Source organism: Antedon mediterranea, chromosome 1 (genome assembly GCF_964355755.1).
Source record: "Antedon mediterranea chromosome 1, ecAntMedi1.1, whole genome shotgun sequence".
NCBI lineage: Eukaryota > Metazoa > Echinodermata > Crinoidea > Comatulida > Antedonidae > Antedon > Antedon mediterranea.
In genome coordinates, this window is record NC_092670.1 from 20,087,904 (window position 1) to 20,105,077 (window position 17,174).

General features: G+C 30.4%; 1 protein-coding gene across 4 annotated transcripts in view; it reads right to left on the reverse strand.

Moving 5' to 3' along the window:
• Positions 1-17,174, reverse strand: part of LOC140061134 (E3 ubiquitin-protein ligase TRAF7-like) — a 55,035-nt gene that overhangs the window by 14,913 nt on the left and 22,948 nt on the right. For 3 of the 4 annotated variants that reach the window (XM_072107600.1, XM_072107609.1, XM_072107591.1), the window contains 3 exons: positions 14,351-14,411; positions 12,970-13,073; positions 6,582-6,677 (listed from right to left, as the gene is read on the reverse strand). In XM_072107600.1, coding sequence (XP_071963701.1) covers positions 6,582-6,677; positions 12,970-13,073; positions 14,351-14,411 — 261 coding nt within the window. Of the gene's footprint in view, positions 1-6,581; positions 6,678-7,668; positions 7,726-12,969; positions 13,074-14,350; positions 14,412-17,174 lie in introns of those variants that run through there. The other variant, XM_072107617.1, reaches the window with a different exon arrangement.

Here is a 17,174-nt window from a genome sequence, read left to right on the forward strand (position 1 = left end):
AAATCCTACTCCAGCATTAACTAGACTTACTGCAGTAATTTCAGATTGTTATATTGTAAATCTCACTCCTGTCTTGTCAACAGCATAAAGAGTGAGAATACTGCAGTAACTACAGTAGACTAGCGAAAAGAAGTAAACAATTTTCTAGAACACCAAAGTTTAAAAAGAACCACACATATCTACTATAGTATATTACAGTATCAACTGAAAATACTGCAGTACAGTAATTAAATTTAAAAAAAAGATGATATACCTTTATCTTAGAATGGAATAATAGTCGGTTCCATCATGTTTGACAAAGTTTAAAATAAACCACTTCCCCCCAACACCCTGTAGTTAATTTCCTTCAGGAAGAGTGTGTAGGAAATAGACCCAAGTACAAAGTGTAAAACCTAAGTATACGGGTCATAAGCTGGTCTATGTATAAATGGGATCTTAGATTTCCACTAGGCACTGGTTTACATTAATTAAAAATATCCATAGTGATTTTGCATATTAAGTGATACTACTGTACTAGTAAATAAGATTTCCTCATACCACACCTAAAGAGTCTGGGTCAACTGTGAACCTGGTATGTGTAAATGGTTCACCTGGTTTATTTAAATTTAAAATATCCCAGGTGTTTCTGGATATTATTAGAGTGATTAGAGTATCTATAAAAGTGATAGTGTAAATCAGATTTCCTTGTGTTTATAAAATTAGATAAATTGTTGCATTGTATAGCTAATGGGAGCCACACTTTAAGGAGAAAATAACTTAATCCTTTATAAAAGTGTTTCTTGAATTAGTATTTGTTTTAGTGTTTATTAAAATACCACTTATTTTGTTTGACAAGAAAATGTCCCTTTAATATGGGTGTCCCAGAGAAGGGGTTCCACTGTATATCTTTCTTTTTTTTAAAAATAGTATGCTTTTTTTTAACAACATTAACTATAAGCTTTCAATATATTTTGACTACTCATTCAAGATACTTTAAGAATAATTAACAGAACTAGTTTTAAATTGAACTAGTATAAAATTAGGATCTAATTTACAGATATTTAAGAAAATTAAAAGTAGTTTTTTTTAAAACTTGCTATAAAATTAGGATAAAGTAATTAACTTAGTTTCAGGTATAGGGTCAAGTGAAGGTCAATTAGAAAGACAAATTAGTTCCCTACAAACTCATGTAAATTTGATAGATAACAGGATTGTGAATCTTTAGTTAATTGCGTCAAATAAGAAACTTTCTTTAAAATCTATTTAACCAACATTTACTTTATAATACTAAATAGGTATTTGTATTAAAACTAGTATATTAATTCTAGTTGTTTCAAACATTTTTTTAGTTAAAAAAACAGCAAATCTGTCTACTTTAAAAAAAATAAATATTCTTATTTTTGTTATCTTTCTATAATCTTTCTTTTATCTATTTCTTTCAATAAATTTATAATTTTACCAAGGTGCTGTATTGTACATGAAATATAATTTTAAAAGTTTTTAAAAATTGTAACCTTTGGTGCTTCATGCTTCATTGGTATAGTGTTCCATAACTTATCACCAAATCACTGTTGTGTGTTGTACTCAATACATTTTAACAATAAAATAATTAAGATAAATGAAAACAAGTAGAATAGATTATTTTAAATCAATTTTGAGGTAAAAACTGCTAAATCACAACCTCCACTGCGGAATGTAGAGATAATTTGTTTTAACTAGTTTTCGTCTAGACCAATCGCTAATTTCTATTGAAGTTAATTATGTATACGCAGAAGCTTCACCGATATCAATTTGAATTCTGAAAACTTGAATATATTTAAGCCAGAAACTTGTTTAAGACATTTAAAGTTACTTCATGTTTTTTTTAGGCTAAGTGTTATTGAAGTTAATGTTTAAACGGAAGGTGTTGTAACAAGTAGATAACAGGTGTAAGTATTACAAGTTGAACAAATAAACTTCTTCGTTACACATTTTACATTAGTTTTATTATATATATATATTTTACACTAAAGCAGTAGGATCAATTTCTAAAAAAACAATTAAAAAATATAAAGCATAGTAAATAAACAAATATTGTATTCTTTATAATTACAAAGTTTTTGTCTTTACTGATCTGTTGTCATTTTAAATTTAATATTCTAAATACTTTTATAGTGTTATATTTTTTTTCTCTAAATTATGAAATTAAGTTTATTTAGAAAATGCTACACATAACATGTACTACAAATTCAATATCATATGTTATAAAATTAAGAATAAAAATTAAATACTTGGGCAAAGTTAATATTGGAAGGGCATTGTACAAAAATAATGATGGGGTGTCCGATGGGTGTGGTCCCAAATGACATCATATAGTGCCATGACAACTCAAAAAACAACCAAAAAATGTTGGAACAGCTGTAGCGAAATCATATCATAAGCCATGTCGCATACCCCTAGATCATGCAGCCTGCGTTGATTACACGTAGCGATAAGATCAACGATCAAACTGGCGTGTACAGATTATATCTTGACGCGTTACTGTGTCATAAAAAATTGACAGTACAGGCCTACATTGGACGGGGTATGCTATAAGTAAAGCTGACAGTTGGGAACCAAGCCCAAGTGACTAGGGTTACGGTGCTAGGCCCATGGCCAGTCAGATCTCTCAAGGGGGAAGATCGTTTCCCCTTCCTAAACACTATAGGTCAGTTGAGATCACATGTGGGTCAGTGTATCTATCATTATGACATTTGTTGTCATAGTGATGTGTCTGATGATTGACAGGTACAATATCACATTTCTTTGTTCATTACAATTCTGTAAAGACTAGACTTATCATATTAATCTCTTGTAATATTTGTAGAACAATTATTAAACTACCAAAACCAAACCAAACAAAACAGTTCAGAAAAAAAATTCCCTTTTATTGTTAATTACTCACATATACTGTAGATATTTATATACTTAAAGACCACTAAGCCACCACCACTAAGATAACTCTTCAGGGGCAGATCCAGGACTTTTTAAACTATGGGGCAATTCCACGGTAACGGAATTACACTTTTTCCATAATTTGATAATTTAATTCATTGTACCATTTATACTTGGATGCAGATTTTTAAAAAACTTTAATAGTTTTATAGCTAGTGAACCTACAAATAACTTGACCAATAATTTTTTGGGAAAAGCCTATCATAATGTTACATAATTTCATAAAATATGTTTATGGAATTTCGAAAAATACCCTCACATTTTTACTCCTAAATATTCATCAATATCCCTGTAAATTGTATTGGTTACAGAATTACGGTTACGAATTACCTTATAATAATAATAATTAGTCAGTCAAAAACTAACTAATTCATTTTATCTCTCCAAAGCTAAGTTGCACATCCTTAGCGCTCTCTTCGCACCTGGACTCGCGCTTATTTATGTTATGATGTAAAATGTTCAATTAAGTTGTTCTTATAAGTTTTTTTTATAATCTAAAAATAAAAATAATTGTTTAAAAATAGAAACAACATTTATAAAACTGCAGGACCATGAAAGGGTTCCATTTAATAGGGATGTCCTCCTGAAAGAATGGTGAATGACATGTCCTTCTCTATCTTGGAGGAAAAAACATCTTTAAAGAGATAAACTTGAAAAGGGACGTCATTTTCGTAACAAAAGGAATTAACACTACTCTTTGGTAGTTAACACTAGGAATTAACGGAATTAAATGCTAATGAAATTAAATAATAATGCTAACTAACGGAATTAAAGTAGGAATTAACATTTCAACTTTGGTTGAATACAGAATATTGATATGATGGTTCATTGAGTTTAAACCAGTATAACTTTTATTTTATCTTACGTTTTATCGCATCAGTTGTACTGAAATGAAAAGAACTATTATAGTAGTGGCTAAAACTGTAATCAAGTGTCAAGACTTTGTAATAGTCTCGGAATAACAGAAAGAACGTTAGTTGACTAGTTTAATAATACACATCATATATAGATAATTTAGATCACTTGGGTAGAGTGCTTGATACACGGAGGTAGAGCTAAATAAAATAAAACGATACCAGATGAACTAAGATGACTTGTAGTGAATAAATATGAAGTCATCTAAGTTCTTCTTTTATCTATTTATTTTATATATTATATACTGTATAAAGGCATCCGTTCTGCTCTTATTTCTAAGTGATGAGTGGAGTAGAAGTATACACTTCAGAACTGTTGGATATAAGTTTACAATTTTATCAATTTAGATAATGTTTCATATTTCTTTTTTAATCATTAAATCACATTTTTTTATATAAATAAAAAAAATCGTTTCATTTATCAAATTAAAGGAAGTGAAATTTTTAAATAAAAAATTGAATTGCTTCTAATTTAATTTTGAAAGATGAATCTGTCATTTCATCTTTAGAGATTGATGTGTTCTGTCAATAGGCAATGTTTTCAAGTACAAACTAAAAAGGGCACATGCTGTGAGAGCCAGAAGCGCAAATATACTGTATGTTAAATTGAAGGTAAAATACTAATAGATGAATGTATTCTATATACTGTGGTTAACCAATTCTTTAAATATTAAACATGGTAGATTATTAACTACATTATTTTAAAATTTGTAAGTACAGGTTGAAAGAACTCAAACGAAAACTAATAGTTTGGTCACATGATCTGCTGTCTGCGAACGTGATTGTTGGTAGTAATAATCACATAAACACGTAATGTAAATCATACATACTGTATCCACTCTGACCGATTCTATGATTCAATCAGAGTCTAGACAAAAAGGCAGACAACTGGAAGAATACTGGTATGCAAAAACAAACATCATCAAGTAATTTGTTTTGTGGAGATTAAAAAAGGAAAGGAAAGAAGGAAATCTTCGACCAATAGCGGTAAAATTTGTTGTTGAAAAGTTACAAAATATGTTTACTTGATGCAGTTTGAAATTGTATTTTGATGTTCAAGTTAATTGATAATTTAATCATACATTTATTTATGATATATTTGTTGAACTATACACATTGTTTAATCAGGGAAGAGTGACATTACAATTTATCAATAATAATTTCACTCTTCTCTGGTTTTATTAATTTAAAAATGGCAGATAGTGTGGGAGTTTAACATTGATTAGGAAAAGAGGATTTGTGGTTTAAAAGTTTACAAACAGAAGAAAAAAAAAAGTGTTGAAAGGATCACCTGTGTATAAAAGTTTTAATGAATGGAATTCATAAAGGTTGTGAAGTAAGAATTAATTATCTACATGATTAACTAAATATCATTCACAAATGACCGATTCTTATTAATAAACCTTTAAAACAAAGTAAGTACTGTCCAATTGTAGTACATCATAGGAATCATTTGATTGCCTTGTTTTGGGAATGAATATTGGGCTAGTTAGGCCTAGACGTTTAGGCTTAGCGGAAATTTGCAATGCAGTGTTTACCAATATATTACCTACTGTATCGCTTAGCCTAACATGAAAGGTAAAGATTAGCTTATTTTTATTTTGTTATATGTTATTTTGGAATATAAAAAGTACAAAACGATAGCACACAGCTAAAATAGTTTGTATTACAAAAAAAAAAAAATTAAACTCTATAAAAATACAAATATATTGCAAAACAACTTTGAAAAATGCAATTACAATGTTAAATTAATAAAATGGGAATAATAAAATATAATACTTATTACTATATATAACAATTAAGTTATCTCCACTGTTCTTCAAATGATTACTTTTTAATGTTATATAGATGATCATATTGCTCAAATTAACAAGAGGCATTCAGTTTTTTAATAATATATGGAATCGCTGAGTTTTTATATCTATTAGTGGTTATTCTAGGTAATGTAAATCTAAATCTATACACTATTATAGCATTAGAGCAATTTGCCAGTACCATCAAGGGACAACTAATTGCTTTAGAAATATTATAATAATATGATGTTATGTTTAGTTTCAGATTTTGTTAGTAAATAACAGCTTAATTTTTATTCAACTAATTAAAAAACAAAATCTCTTTAGATAGGCAATACTTTCAGAAATTTCCGAGGCACTAAACTACAGTAAAAAGATCAGTCAAATGCAAGTATCTTGCAAATCATTGTTAAGGAAGTCAGATAAGTTATTATTTGTACTTTTCTTTTTGATCTCAAGTGTGTGGGGCAGTGATCTCCCATGCAAGGATAGATTAAAGCATTTTTCCTGTAAATGTTTCCAAAATAAGACTGCAGTTGTAAACCTAGCCTAGGGGTTAATGTGGATCAACTTCTGAAATTAAATTTAACCGTTGCGTTTAATTGACATTTAATAGGCAAGAAGTTTACGGTGCTTCAATTCAGTTAAATTTCAATCATCCATGTTTGTTTATTTATTTGGGAATAAATATTGATCAAAAAGGCAATTACATATCTAGTGTATACCTGAATGTTGGAACATAATATGCACAGTTGTTTCCTGTTTACACTACTTTGCTTGGCCCCAAAACCAAATTTGACGGGAAATGAAAGAGAGGAATCCACTGTCAAATTTGACGAAAATTGGAAGAGGATTCCATTGTCTGTTTATGAATGAATAAAAATACAAAAATCATATATTTCAATTATGTAATAAAACTTACCCCACATTGTGTGATCACTGGATCTTTGAATACATTCCGACACAGCATGCAAAATAACTTGCGATTCGGTGCTTCGGTAAATACAAGAACCTCGGGCTGAGAAGAATAATAGATAAACATAATTTTAATATTCCAATTCCGACGTAAACCGAAAACGCAGGCAAATTTTTTAGTGAATGTTGCGATGCTGCGTTCATATGACAACTAACACCTGCTATCGAAACCAAGTTTTTAGTGCGCAAACTATCTTTCACTTTAGCAGCTAAAGCGGTGACTTTTTAATGATCGACGCAGATTTTATCAGATACAAGTGAATGACTGTATACATTCTATCTATTCACATCTTATGGTTTTTTTTTTCAGAATTAAAATTTTCCCAGTGGAATTTTAGCAAGGACATCAGTAGTTTACATCTATACCTTCTGTTTGGAAACTTTCAAGATGAGGTTACACTTTTTAAATCATTTAAAATTTCATTTTTTTTCTTACGATTCCCTTACGTATAATTACATGCCGATATTCCAAGGAAATATCTTCATTAGACATCATGACAAATGATAAAATTGGAAATCATTTGATTTTGAATTTGATTAGATAATATAGATACATTCCAGGAAACATCTGGATTTTGGTTAATCACAATAAAAAAAAACACCAAATAACTGATAAAATACACATTATAAATAAAAAAACTTGATTTATCACAGCATAATCTATAGGAGCAAAAAACGCATGCTACGAAAAAAACAATTAATTCAATAAAGTGAAGGGAGTGCTAAGAAAGAAAGAGGAACACAAGTCTAAATATACTTAACATTAAAAGAAATGCATAAATTTGTAATGAAAAACGATGATAACACGTCTTCTATAAATTATTTTCATCTCAACAATCTGCTGCTTTACTTAAACATCAATCATATTTTATAATAATTTCAAATACTATGAATTTATTAAACAATGCTATGATTGTGTATGACATATTAAAAAAAATGGAAAAGTTTAATACCAAGCATATGTAATGTTATTTAATTCAAATACCAAACAACAACATGTTAACAAATACAAATTATTAAGGATTACTACTTACTTCTACGATATTTTTTAATACGGTTTCAGAAAAAGGAGGCATTTTTCAAACAAGACAGTAGTAGTACCGCAGTATCAAGTTGTCCTTCAATGTTGAGGAGCTAGGCACTTCCAGTAAACACTACCTACTAAATACCGTCCATTACTATGTCAATTTACAGTCGCTAATGTAACATGCGCACATTACATCAGCACACCGCATTTCCTAATGAACTCCCAGTAACCTTTAAACCCAGCGACTTTGATGTTTCGACATCGCAGGCATCAAACGCTAACATCCTTCCTAAACCCAGAGTAATGGATAGCTTGACACGCAAATTGAAAACACGCTGGATGCGTAGGAAGCCAGCAAATCAGTTTGAGTTCTTATCGCAATAACAGCCTAACTATAATCAGTTTATCAACGTTCTGTTAGCTCCATTACCATTAAAGACTACTTGTGTAAAATAAATATAATTCACAAACAAATCTTATCATAATTACTATCATTACTGATCATTGATGTAATAAAAATAATCAAATAACAAATCTTACCACAATTACGACATCTCCAGATATTTCATAGAGATTGCTAATTAAGGAATCGCCTCATATAAATAAAGACATACTATTTAGATACAACATTTTTTACAAAAGTGGGAGAGTTATGAGGTAGTATGAAATTCAGTGAATTTTTCAATACAACAAATTAAATATAAACAAATTATGAGAAAACATTTTTGTATACACATAGAAAATCAAATAAAAAATGATTGCAAAAACAATTCTAATTTTCTGGGGAAAATGGTGTTTTATTGACAATTTGCAATTTAGACAGACAATAGAAATTAATTTGTAAACTTTACAAAGTAATTTTTGAAAGCTTAAAACCTTCAAATAATTAAATAAAGTTTGCGATATAATCAGAATCACGTTGTCAGTATACTTGTAATCAATTTATCAAAATTTGTTTAATTCACATCATATTGTGATCAATATCACACTTTCTCCTATACTTTCAATCTTGTTTCGTTTACGTAGGTTTTTTATTAATTAATTATTCTCATAATTGCTTTCAATTTGAAAAGGTTTATTCCAAAAGTAAAAGGATTAGATTTGTTTGATCAGAGTAATTACATCATAGGTTCTGGGCATTCAAATCTGTGCCACAGCTTTTAGGGTTCTAGTCTCTTGATCAGCTACCATGCATGGGGTAGCTCAGGCTCATTTGAGTTACTTAGTACTTACAATTGAGTAATGTTTCTTCACCTATGAGTACAAATGGGTACAAGTCATATATGTAACTAACCTAAAAAAACGGCCATCTACAACCATGTTATTCTTATTGAAAGTGTGCAGAAAATCCAGAGATTAGAAGGGAATGCTGGCTCATTTGTGTTAAGCTACCCAAAAATGTTTTTATTTTATATGCTATGTATGTTTGATATTGATATGGTATTGATATAATCCTTATCGAATAAATGAATGAAACAGAGTAGTTTGGTTAAAAACTCAGGGGAGGGGAATCTGAGCTGTTCAACTAAATAACATTTTCGTCGCCTATGAGTACAAGTCATACTATACGTGTGATTAAACTAATAAGATTGACTGATGATAAAACAATTGCTGATATTCCAACACAAAATGCATTTACAGTATATATACCAAACCAGGCTGTCCAAACCATCAATAATTTAAAATGACTATATTATTGAAAATAGATTTTCCATTGCATAGCAGTAATAGTAAGCTACAGTATAGTGTATGTATGCTGACTGTCAACAGCTACTAAACTCTATAATCTAAGCTAAACCACAGTACACTTTGCTGTTATGGTCACTAACAAAAAGGGCTAGATGTACCCTTGGGCAAAGCAAAGCACTTTGACAAAATCAAAACAGCCATCTATAACCATGTTACTATAATTGATAAGTGTGTAAAAAATCCACTGGGAGACTAGAGGGGAACGATATTTCCCCCTATAAACCAGCACAGAAAAATTCAAGGGCATAGTATGGCAGCAGTAAGTATTATTTCACAGTGTTTTTGACTGGTTATTGGGGTTGTCAACTTCCTGTAACTTTATGTAATCTATTAAAACCATATACAAACCCAGTCAAGTAAAATTCATACATTGAATGACTTTGCATAAAATGACATATCTTCTGACAGAAGAAATACACCAAATGTATGGTCTTTATTTTTTGCCATTGATAATAAACAGCATGAACGTGCAATCAAATGAATTAACGCCATTTATTACACTTCATCAAAAATCTTTCCGTTTCTGGATTTGTTGACATTTTTTGACACCTTTCAGCAAATAAGATATTACAAAGCATTTAAAGTAATAAAATAAATTGAGAATTTTCACACCTCGAGTTACAGACTAAGGCTGGTGTGTGTATAAGCAGCGCCAGACAACACTGACATTGCACAATTTTAATATGATTGACAATATCAACTGCCACTGGTCTTACTCACTTTTTTGTGGAATATTTATTTTTCTTTTTACAACACGCAGTCACTAACAAAAAACAATCTGGTACTATTAAACAAAGATTGGATTTGAACCCAGGAGTCTAGAATGTATAAGCAATGTGTCAACCAACAGTGTAACTCTAATATTATTGTGTATGTGAAAGAAACCATGTAGGTACCATTATACTAAATCTGGCAAGTGATTCTTGACACCTTGCTGTCTCGTATACCGTGTGGCTGGTGGTTTGTGATTGTATCTACCATCATTAAAACTGATAATTAAAATAAGAAAACTGGACAAGGTACAATACAGAAAATGTTTAAAATAACAGAAAAGGATGGACTAAAAAAATAAACAAAATAATAATTATGCATTAATAAATATATTGAAATATATCAAATATTGTTAATCTATAAAATAGATTTACAAGGAAGACGAAGTATTGCAAAACTGCATGCAATAAAGATAGAAGAAGAAGAACAGATAGAAAGTAGAAAACAAGGATTGAACCAGGATACTGGGATTGCAAGGGAGGTACACTATATTTAGGTGCAAAGTACTGCAGTAGAAATATGTTAATAATACTAACAATTAATCTATTTTGCTTGTGAATAGGGATGGGCATAAATGCATGCAACAGAGACTATGGTACATCTATCAGGGAACATCACAGTTTTACCTGTTCCGGTTCTTCAGGAGAGCTTATAGATTTCTGAAGTTCAGCATAGCGGTTTGTCTTTGGTTTTACATCCGGTGATACGGTTACTGTAGCCTAGACACATGCATAAAAAACATTTCAAAAATGTTGATTACAAGATTACAGTAGAACTCCTATTAAGGGGACACATTTGGGACCTAATAAAGTGTCCCCAGAAAAGGGGTGTACCCTGAATAGGGGTGGACTAGAGTGTTATCGTTATCATTACTGGCTATCTTCTTTCCTCCTCCTTTGACTTAAACATCGATTCATAAAGCTCTGGAAAGACCCTGGGAAAAAGCACTAGAGATTGTCATTCATCAACTGCACGAATTGTCAAAAAAAACTATATATTATAAGAGTCGTTGACCTAAAAAAGATCGCAGATACAGCTTATTAACTAGTCTTAAAATAATAAAAACAGATTATAAGAAAATTTCAGAGAACTTTAATTTAGGTTAACTTTCTTTTCAAGATATGATGTATAGAAATGAGTAGATTCTAAAATTGGGACTTTATCTATATCGCCACCTGGAAACTAAAAAGGAAATTAAATATATATCTACTTGCAATATTTTGTTTTTATTTCATGTTTTTATTTTTTTATATTGTATATTGGTATTTAGAAAGGAAATAGATAAATTTATAACACTTGACTTGATAGTTAGATTTGAACTGCAACAGATCATGATTGACCCAGAAAAATCTGATGAAGCCTCTTAAAATCCCACAATGATATAACTGAACTGAACATCAGTAGTAGGCCTTCACATTTATCATTTTGTGTCCTTTACATTTGTACAACATAAAAAAGATCTTTTCCTGCAAACTCAGCAGGACATTAATGTTACAGTATCATCTATAAAAATTGTAAACCCGAGAGACCTAATCTACAAATTGTGCATTTTTTTTGTCCTTAGGATATTGGCATAGTGTGTAAAATGACGTAAACGATGTTCTTATGTTTTTAATCTATGCTCAAGGCTCTTTAAAAAAAACCACTACAAGGCCTCCACAGTTTACACAAGAGCTGGGAGCATCTTGCCCAACTCTTACTTTAGAAATTGTAGGTTTAAATTTTTTCAACCAGTTCTACTTAGTTTCGCCAAAAGCACTCTTCCCTTATTGGAAGTTGGGAGTTTTTCCACCAAGTTCCACCTTGCTCAAAAGCCATCTTAGAGAGATTGTAACTTCAAATTTGTCCACCAGGCCCTCTTACCTTTGTTGTAAGTGTGATACCCACCCAGTAATGCCAACAAGATTCTTACTTTGGAGTTTATAGGTTTGGGTTCTGTCTGGTTGCTTGACAGAACTATTACCTTTTACATCTCCAGCAAGCAAAACACACCAAAGTATAGTCAAATCTCAGTTTGCAAAATAAAACCATTACTATTAGAAACTGATTCAACATGATGTTCTTTAAGGATGTAGAAAAATTGTTTTATAATCTATGCCTTGAAGCTCCCAATATATAAAACCACATGATATCCGTATATCTAGAGCAATATTATATCATAACCACATTATTTTCCAAATCAAAATTAGTTTCTAAAACAAATTACTATCATTTACAAAGATCAAGGCCAATTGCCAGTTTTTCAATTAATAATAAAATGAAACTTATGATAAAGTTTGATATTTGAATTTGCTTTTAATCCAGATTTAATATCTCCTTTCACGTTTAACTGGATTGAAGTCACTAATAATTAATTTTAATAGGTTATTAGTGTCACTATGACATGACCGAGTATAATCCCTCGGGGCTTGGATATGAAATTTGGGGAAAGTTTTGAGGGTGGAATTATACTTGGACTGCATTGACAATGGAATTTCCCAAATGTGGTAGTCATATTCCCAAATGTGGTAGTGATATGACATCATCATGTCCATATATGAGCACATCACATGTTTTTGTCACAAAAACTTTGATATTGTAGACAGAGCTTTAGATTTCAATAAAATACTTACGCATATCTAATGAGTGAGATTATCTTGTAGATGATAACACATCACCCAAAAAGTTAACCAAATGAGTACCTACCACCATGTCTGTGCACAATTTAGCAACAAACCGCAAGTCACGCTTAATTCTCTACAATACATTCCTCAAAGCAATGCATTCGTTTAAATGTTTAAATAGTTACCTTATTATCGGTGAGATCTGAACTGTCAAAAGATGTGATTGAAGGGCTTCTGTTGTTGAATGGGGGTGATGGCGGCGATAACAACTGCAAAGTTTCAGAAAATTCTACAGAAAAAAAAAGAGAACGAACTATATTAATACATTTTTATCATTGTTATTAGTTGTTTGGGCATATTTATTAAATTCAATTCAAAATTGATTCCGGATTTTACAGTACAAACAATAACACATACATCACACATGCTAGACCAGGGAGGCTCACTTTCGATGGGACGTCTCTTATAACATAGAGGTTCATTGTAATACAGTATCTCTATGCTTATAAAATGTCTTGAAGATTGGGATTATTTTGCCGCAAGAAGAACTTCACGAAATCATATAAGATTGGAACTTTGGAAATCAAATGGTACAAATACGTTTTGGAAGTAACTATCTTTGTCACCACTGTGGTAGTACTTTACAGTAATATTATTAAGATTGATAACATAATGTTGGATTATATTGAATTGCTACAATCTATTTCATTTCTTTTTTCTTTTTTTTATTTCAAATCTGACTCAATACAAACATTAGATAAATGATTCTTTTATTTTAATTGAATTGCCTTATATTGTAGTTAGATTGCCGTTTTAGATTGTCATGACATTATGAGTGACAATTATTAGAACACGACAGGTGACACCTTTGACAAGTGACACATGGCAATCAAAAAGTAAAATGAAACAATAAAATTGAATTGAAAAAAAAATTTTGGTAAAAAAAAGTTTTATTGATTGCGTCATATTATTTTAGATGACTATCAAATAAAATATTTACGTTTCAAATGTTGTTATAGTATAATATTCGGAACGACATGAATACACAAAAACTAAAGTAAAAGTGACAAAATCTTGTGCTCTTATGATTCTGCAAAGACAGAAGTCTACACTATCAAACTTTATGTGATTTTTGAACATGATGATGTCATATCACTACCACATTTGGGTACATTACACATGTTTTTTTTTTTCAAACTAGTTTGATAGTGTAGACAGAGCTACATCAAAATGTTTAATATTCAATGAAAGAAAATATTTAGTGAATTTTTATAAGTTTAATTAAAACTATTTTTTGTTGAGATAGTGTTAGTTGTTTAGAATTAAGCGCTGTCTGCACTGTGCCCGAACATGGTAGTGATATGCCCAAATATGGTAGTGATATGACCTCATCATGTAGATATATGGGCACATCACATTGTCATATTAAGTTTGATAGTGTAGACCGGCGGCGGTGTAGACAGAGCTTTAGGTTCAGAGGGTCCTACAGTGAAGTGAGAGGTGGTCTTTAATTAGAATGTGTCTTGACTCTTTACTATATGTTATTAATATGGTTTTATTTTATACCTGAATTAGAAACAGTGATTGGTGGCGTTTTCATGATTAAACTTGATGAATCTGTCTGTGGCTAAAAAAAAAGAAAATAAATATTTTACTAGAACAATCAAATGCAAAACAATTAATAGATTTATTTATGATGAAAGATACAATTAACATATATAATCCTTAAATTATGAAATCAAATAAAAGTCACAGAATTAAAAACATATGATGCAAAAGAATATTTTAAGGAATAATTTATAAAATATTAAGGATCTAAATGATTATTCTGTAATCTGAAAAAGGGTTGAGCAGTTTTTGTGCATAATTGTTCTTCTTCCAAATTCTATAAACTTAAATTTGTCATCGCGGAAATAGTTTTATAATGGAGTTAACAAGTTCTTTTCTACTTAAGAAGCAAATATGTTTATCTATGATAACGTCTAATGAAGATGATGCGTCATCAATAGATGAAGTTAAAAGTATTATCATAAAATATTGTTATAGTTCTGTGAAAAAATTAACACAAGAAGAAACATCAACAAAATTAGTCCGAATTAATTAGTACATATCATAAATTATGAAATATTATACCTAAAAAAATTTCTCTCTCCCTCATCCAAACATTTTTGCTAGGTACCTGGATATAGGTGGAATTACCAATTGGGACCTAATTACATTTCTGATAGCAAACTATTTTCAAAATACCAGGTCAGCATATATCATTATCAAGGTCTTGTTTTTATGAGTCAGGTTTTAAAGGTTGATTCACACGTACAAAGATCCAACTAATTGTAACATTTAACATAAACTCTTATAAGGATGCAGGTTTATGAATGTACATCCGTGTAAAACTCTTGAGAAATCAATGTTTTAGTTCTTGAGAAATACAACTTTGCTGAAGCTCCTTACAGAAGGTGTACAGAACTTTGGAAATTTAAGCTGAAATACAAGAACCACCAGGTTTTGTACACCCTAAAGGAACAAGTTCTTTCAAACAATTATTTCTAAGTTTTCACTGAAAAGACTGTTATAGATTGCATTGTTTTGGTTAAGAACCTATGTTTTATCCAACTGCTTTTTAACCAATCTAGCCACAACCATAAAATCCCAACTGCGTAAGATTTTATGATTAAAATGAAATGGAAAAAATCATTTTGACATATAACCATAGACAGACAGGCAAACAGACAGACTATACAGTCTTTAGGTTATGACACATTACCATTATTCTCAATCCATATTTCTTGGATAAAGTTGTGATGACTACTGTACTTTCTCTTTCACTTGTAAATTAACATACTTACGAAACAGGGGGCATTCATTCAAGTGAATTTACGTGCTATTTCACAAGAAAATTCAATGATTTCTAGCCAAAACATCATCATGAAATTTGTTTATCAAAACTTAGAGATTTCTGAAGAATTTAAAAGAACAGAAATGTATGTCTATTATAAGATAATGTTTCTAATAGAAATTTTTCAATGGATAAACTTCAATGAGAAGTCATGAAAAGTATGTCAGATTGCTTAAACCTTAGAATGACAGTGACAGAAGAATCGAGGGACAACTATTAAGAAAAACATAGTTTAAATATGCAATTAATGACTCAGTAATTCACTTAATGTTCAAATATTGATAAGGTCAGACTTGAGAATTCCCTTAGGGATTTCTCGAGGGGTATACAGCGAGATCTACCTGAACAAATTACATGTTAAATGGTGTTAGTCAGCCAGATGTTATTGAATTTGATTTGTGAATCGGGGTAGAGGAAGGGTGTGTGTCGAGAATATCATGTCGCAAAAATATCCATAGTGATTTCAACGATTATATAAAGATATGATATCAGACATGGATGTTGGGAATGTAAACCAGGGATTAAATACATTTTACAAATTACAAGTGAGTCAAACTTTAGAAAGGTTTTGTCAAGGGGTGAAATACGTTCTTTCTGAAGAGTCAATGTACTATATTTTGTCATGGAAAGGTTGTTATGAAGAGACTATTTTGAGTGCATAAGCCCTAAGTTACCTAAATTTAGTTATGGTTCAAGGAAAATTTTCCGGAACTTAAAAACTAATAACATCAAAAGTTTGCAAGTATTGTACAGTAACAAAATAACATGTACCTTCTCACTTTGTATGCAACAAGACATGCTCAGCTGTATATTTTTAATAATAACCTATTTTGGGTTAAAAGGTATGACCCATGACCAATACCGGATATATTATTATAGGTGATTTAATGTTTTACCTACAAATACATGCAGATTTTAAATGTCATTGCAGGTTGAATTCTATAGCAGACTACAAATATCTTGGAAACGCTTTTAGTGTTGATTATCTTTAGGAAAATATTTAGGCAATAAAATAGTCACATTGATTGCAAACAATAAATGAGTAAAAAGGCACAAAAAAACAACTTTCTTTGAAAATACGATATCATTTTACCACAAAATGGTACGGTACCAGTTTCATGGTAAATTAGGTTTTCATACTGGAAGTCAATAAATTACAAGTACTACTGTCATCTTTAATGTAATTATGATTTTTGCTATATTATCATATTTGTATATCATTTGTCATGATCAACAAATTAAAACATGGTACCATAAAAGTAACAAGGACATCTAGTGTCATCTTTAATGTAATTCTAATTTTTGCTAGGCTATCATAATATCTTTGTCATAATCAACAAATTAAAACATGGTACCATAAAAGTAACAAGGACATCTAGGGTGAATGGCTTTAAATGCCAAATCTTGTTAACAACAATGCCAGGCTAAAAAACCCAATCAAAATCTGTAAGCCGCCATTCCATCGACGACAAAACTAATTACAATCTCTCTAAG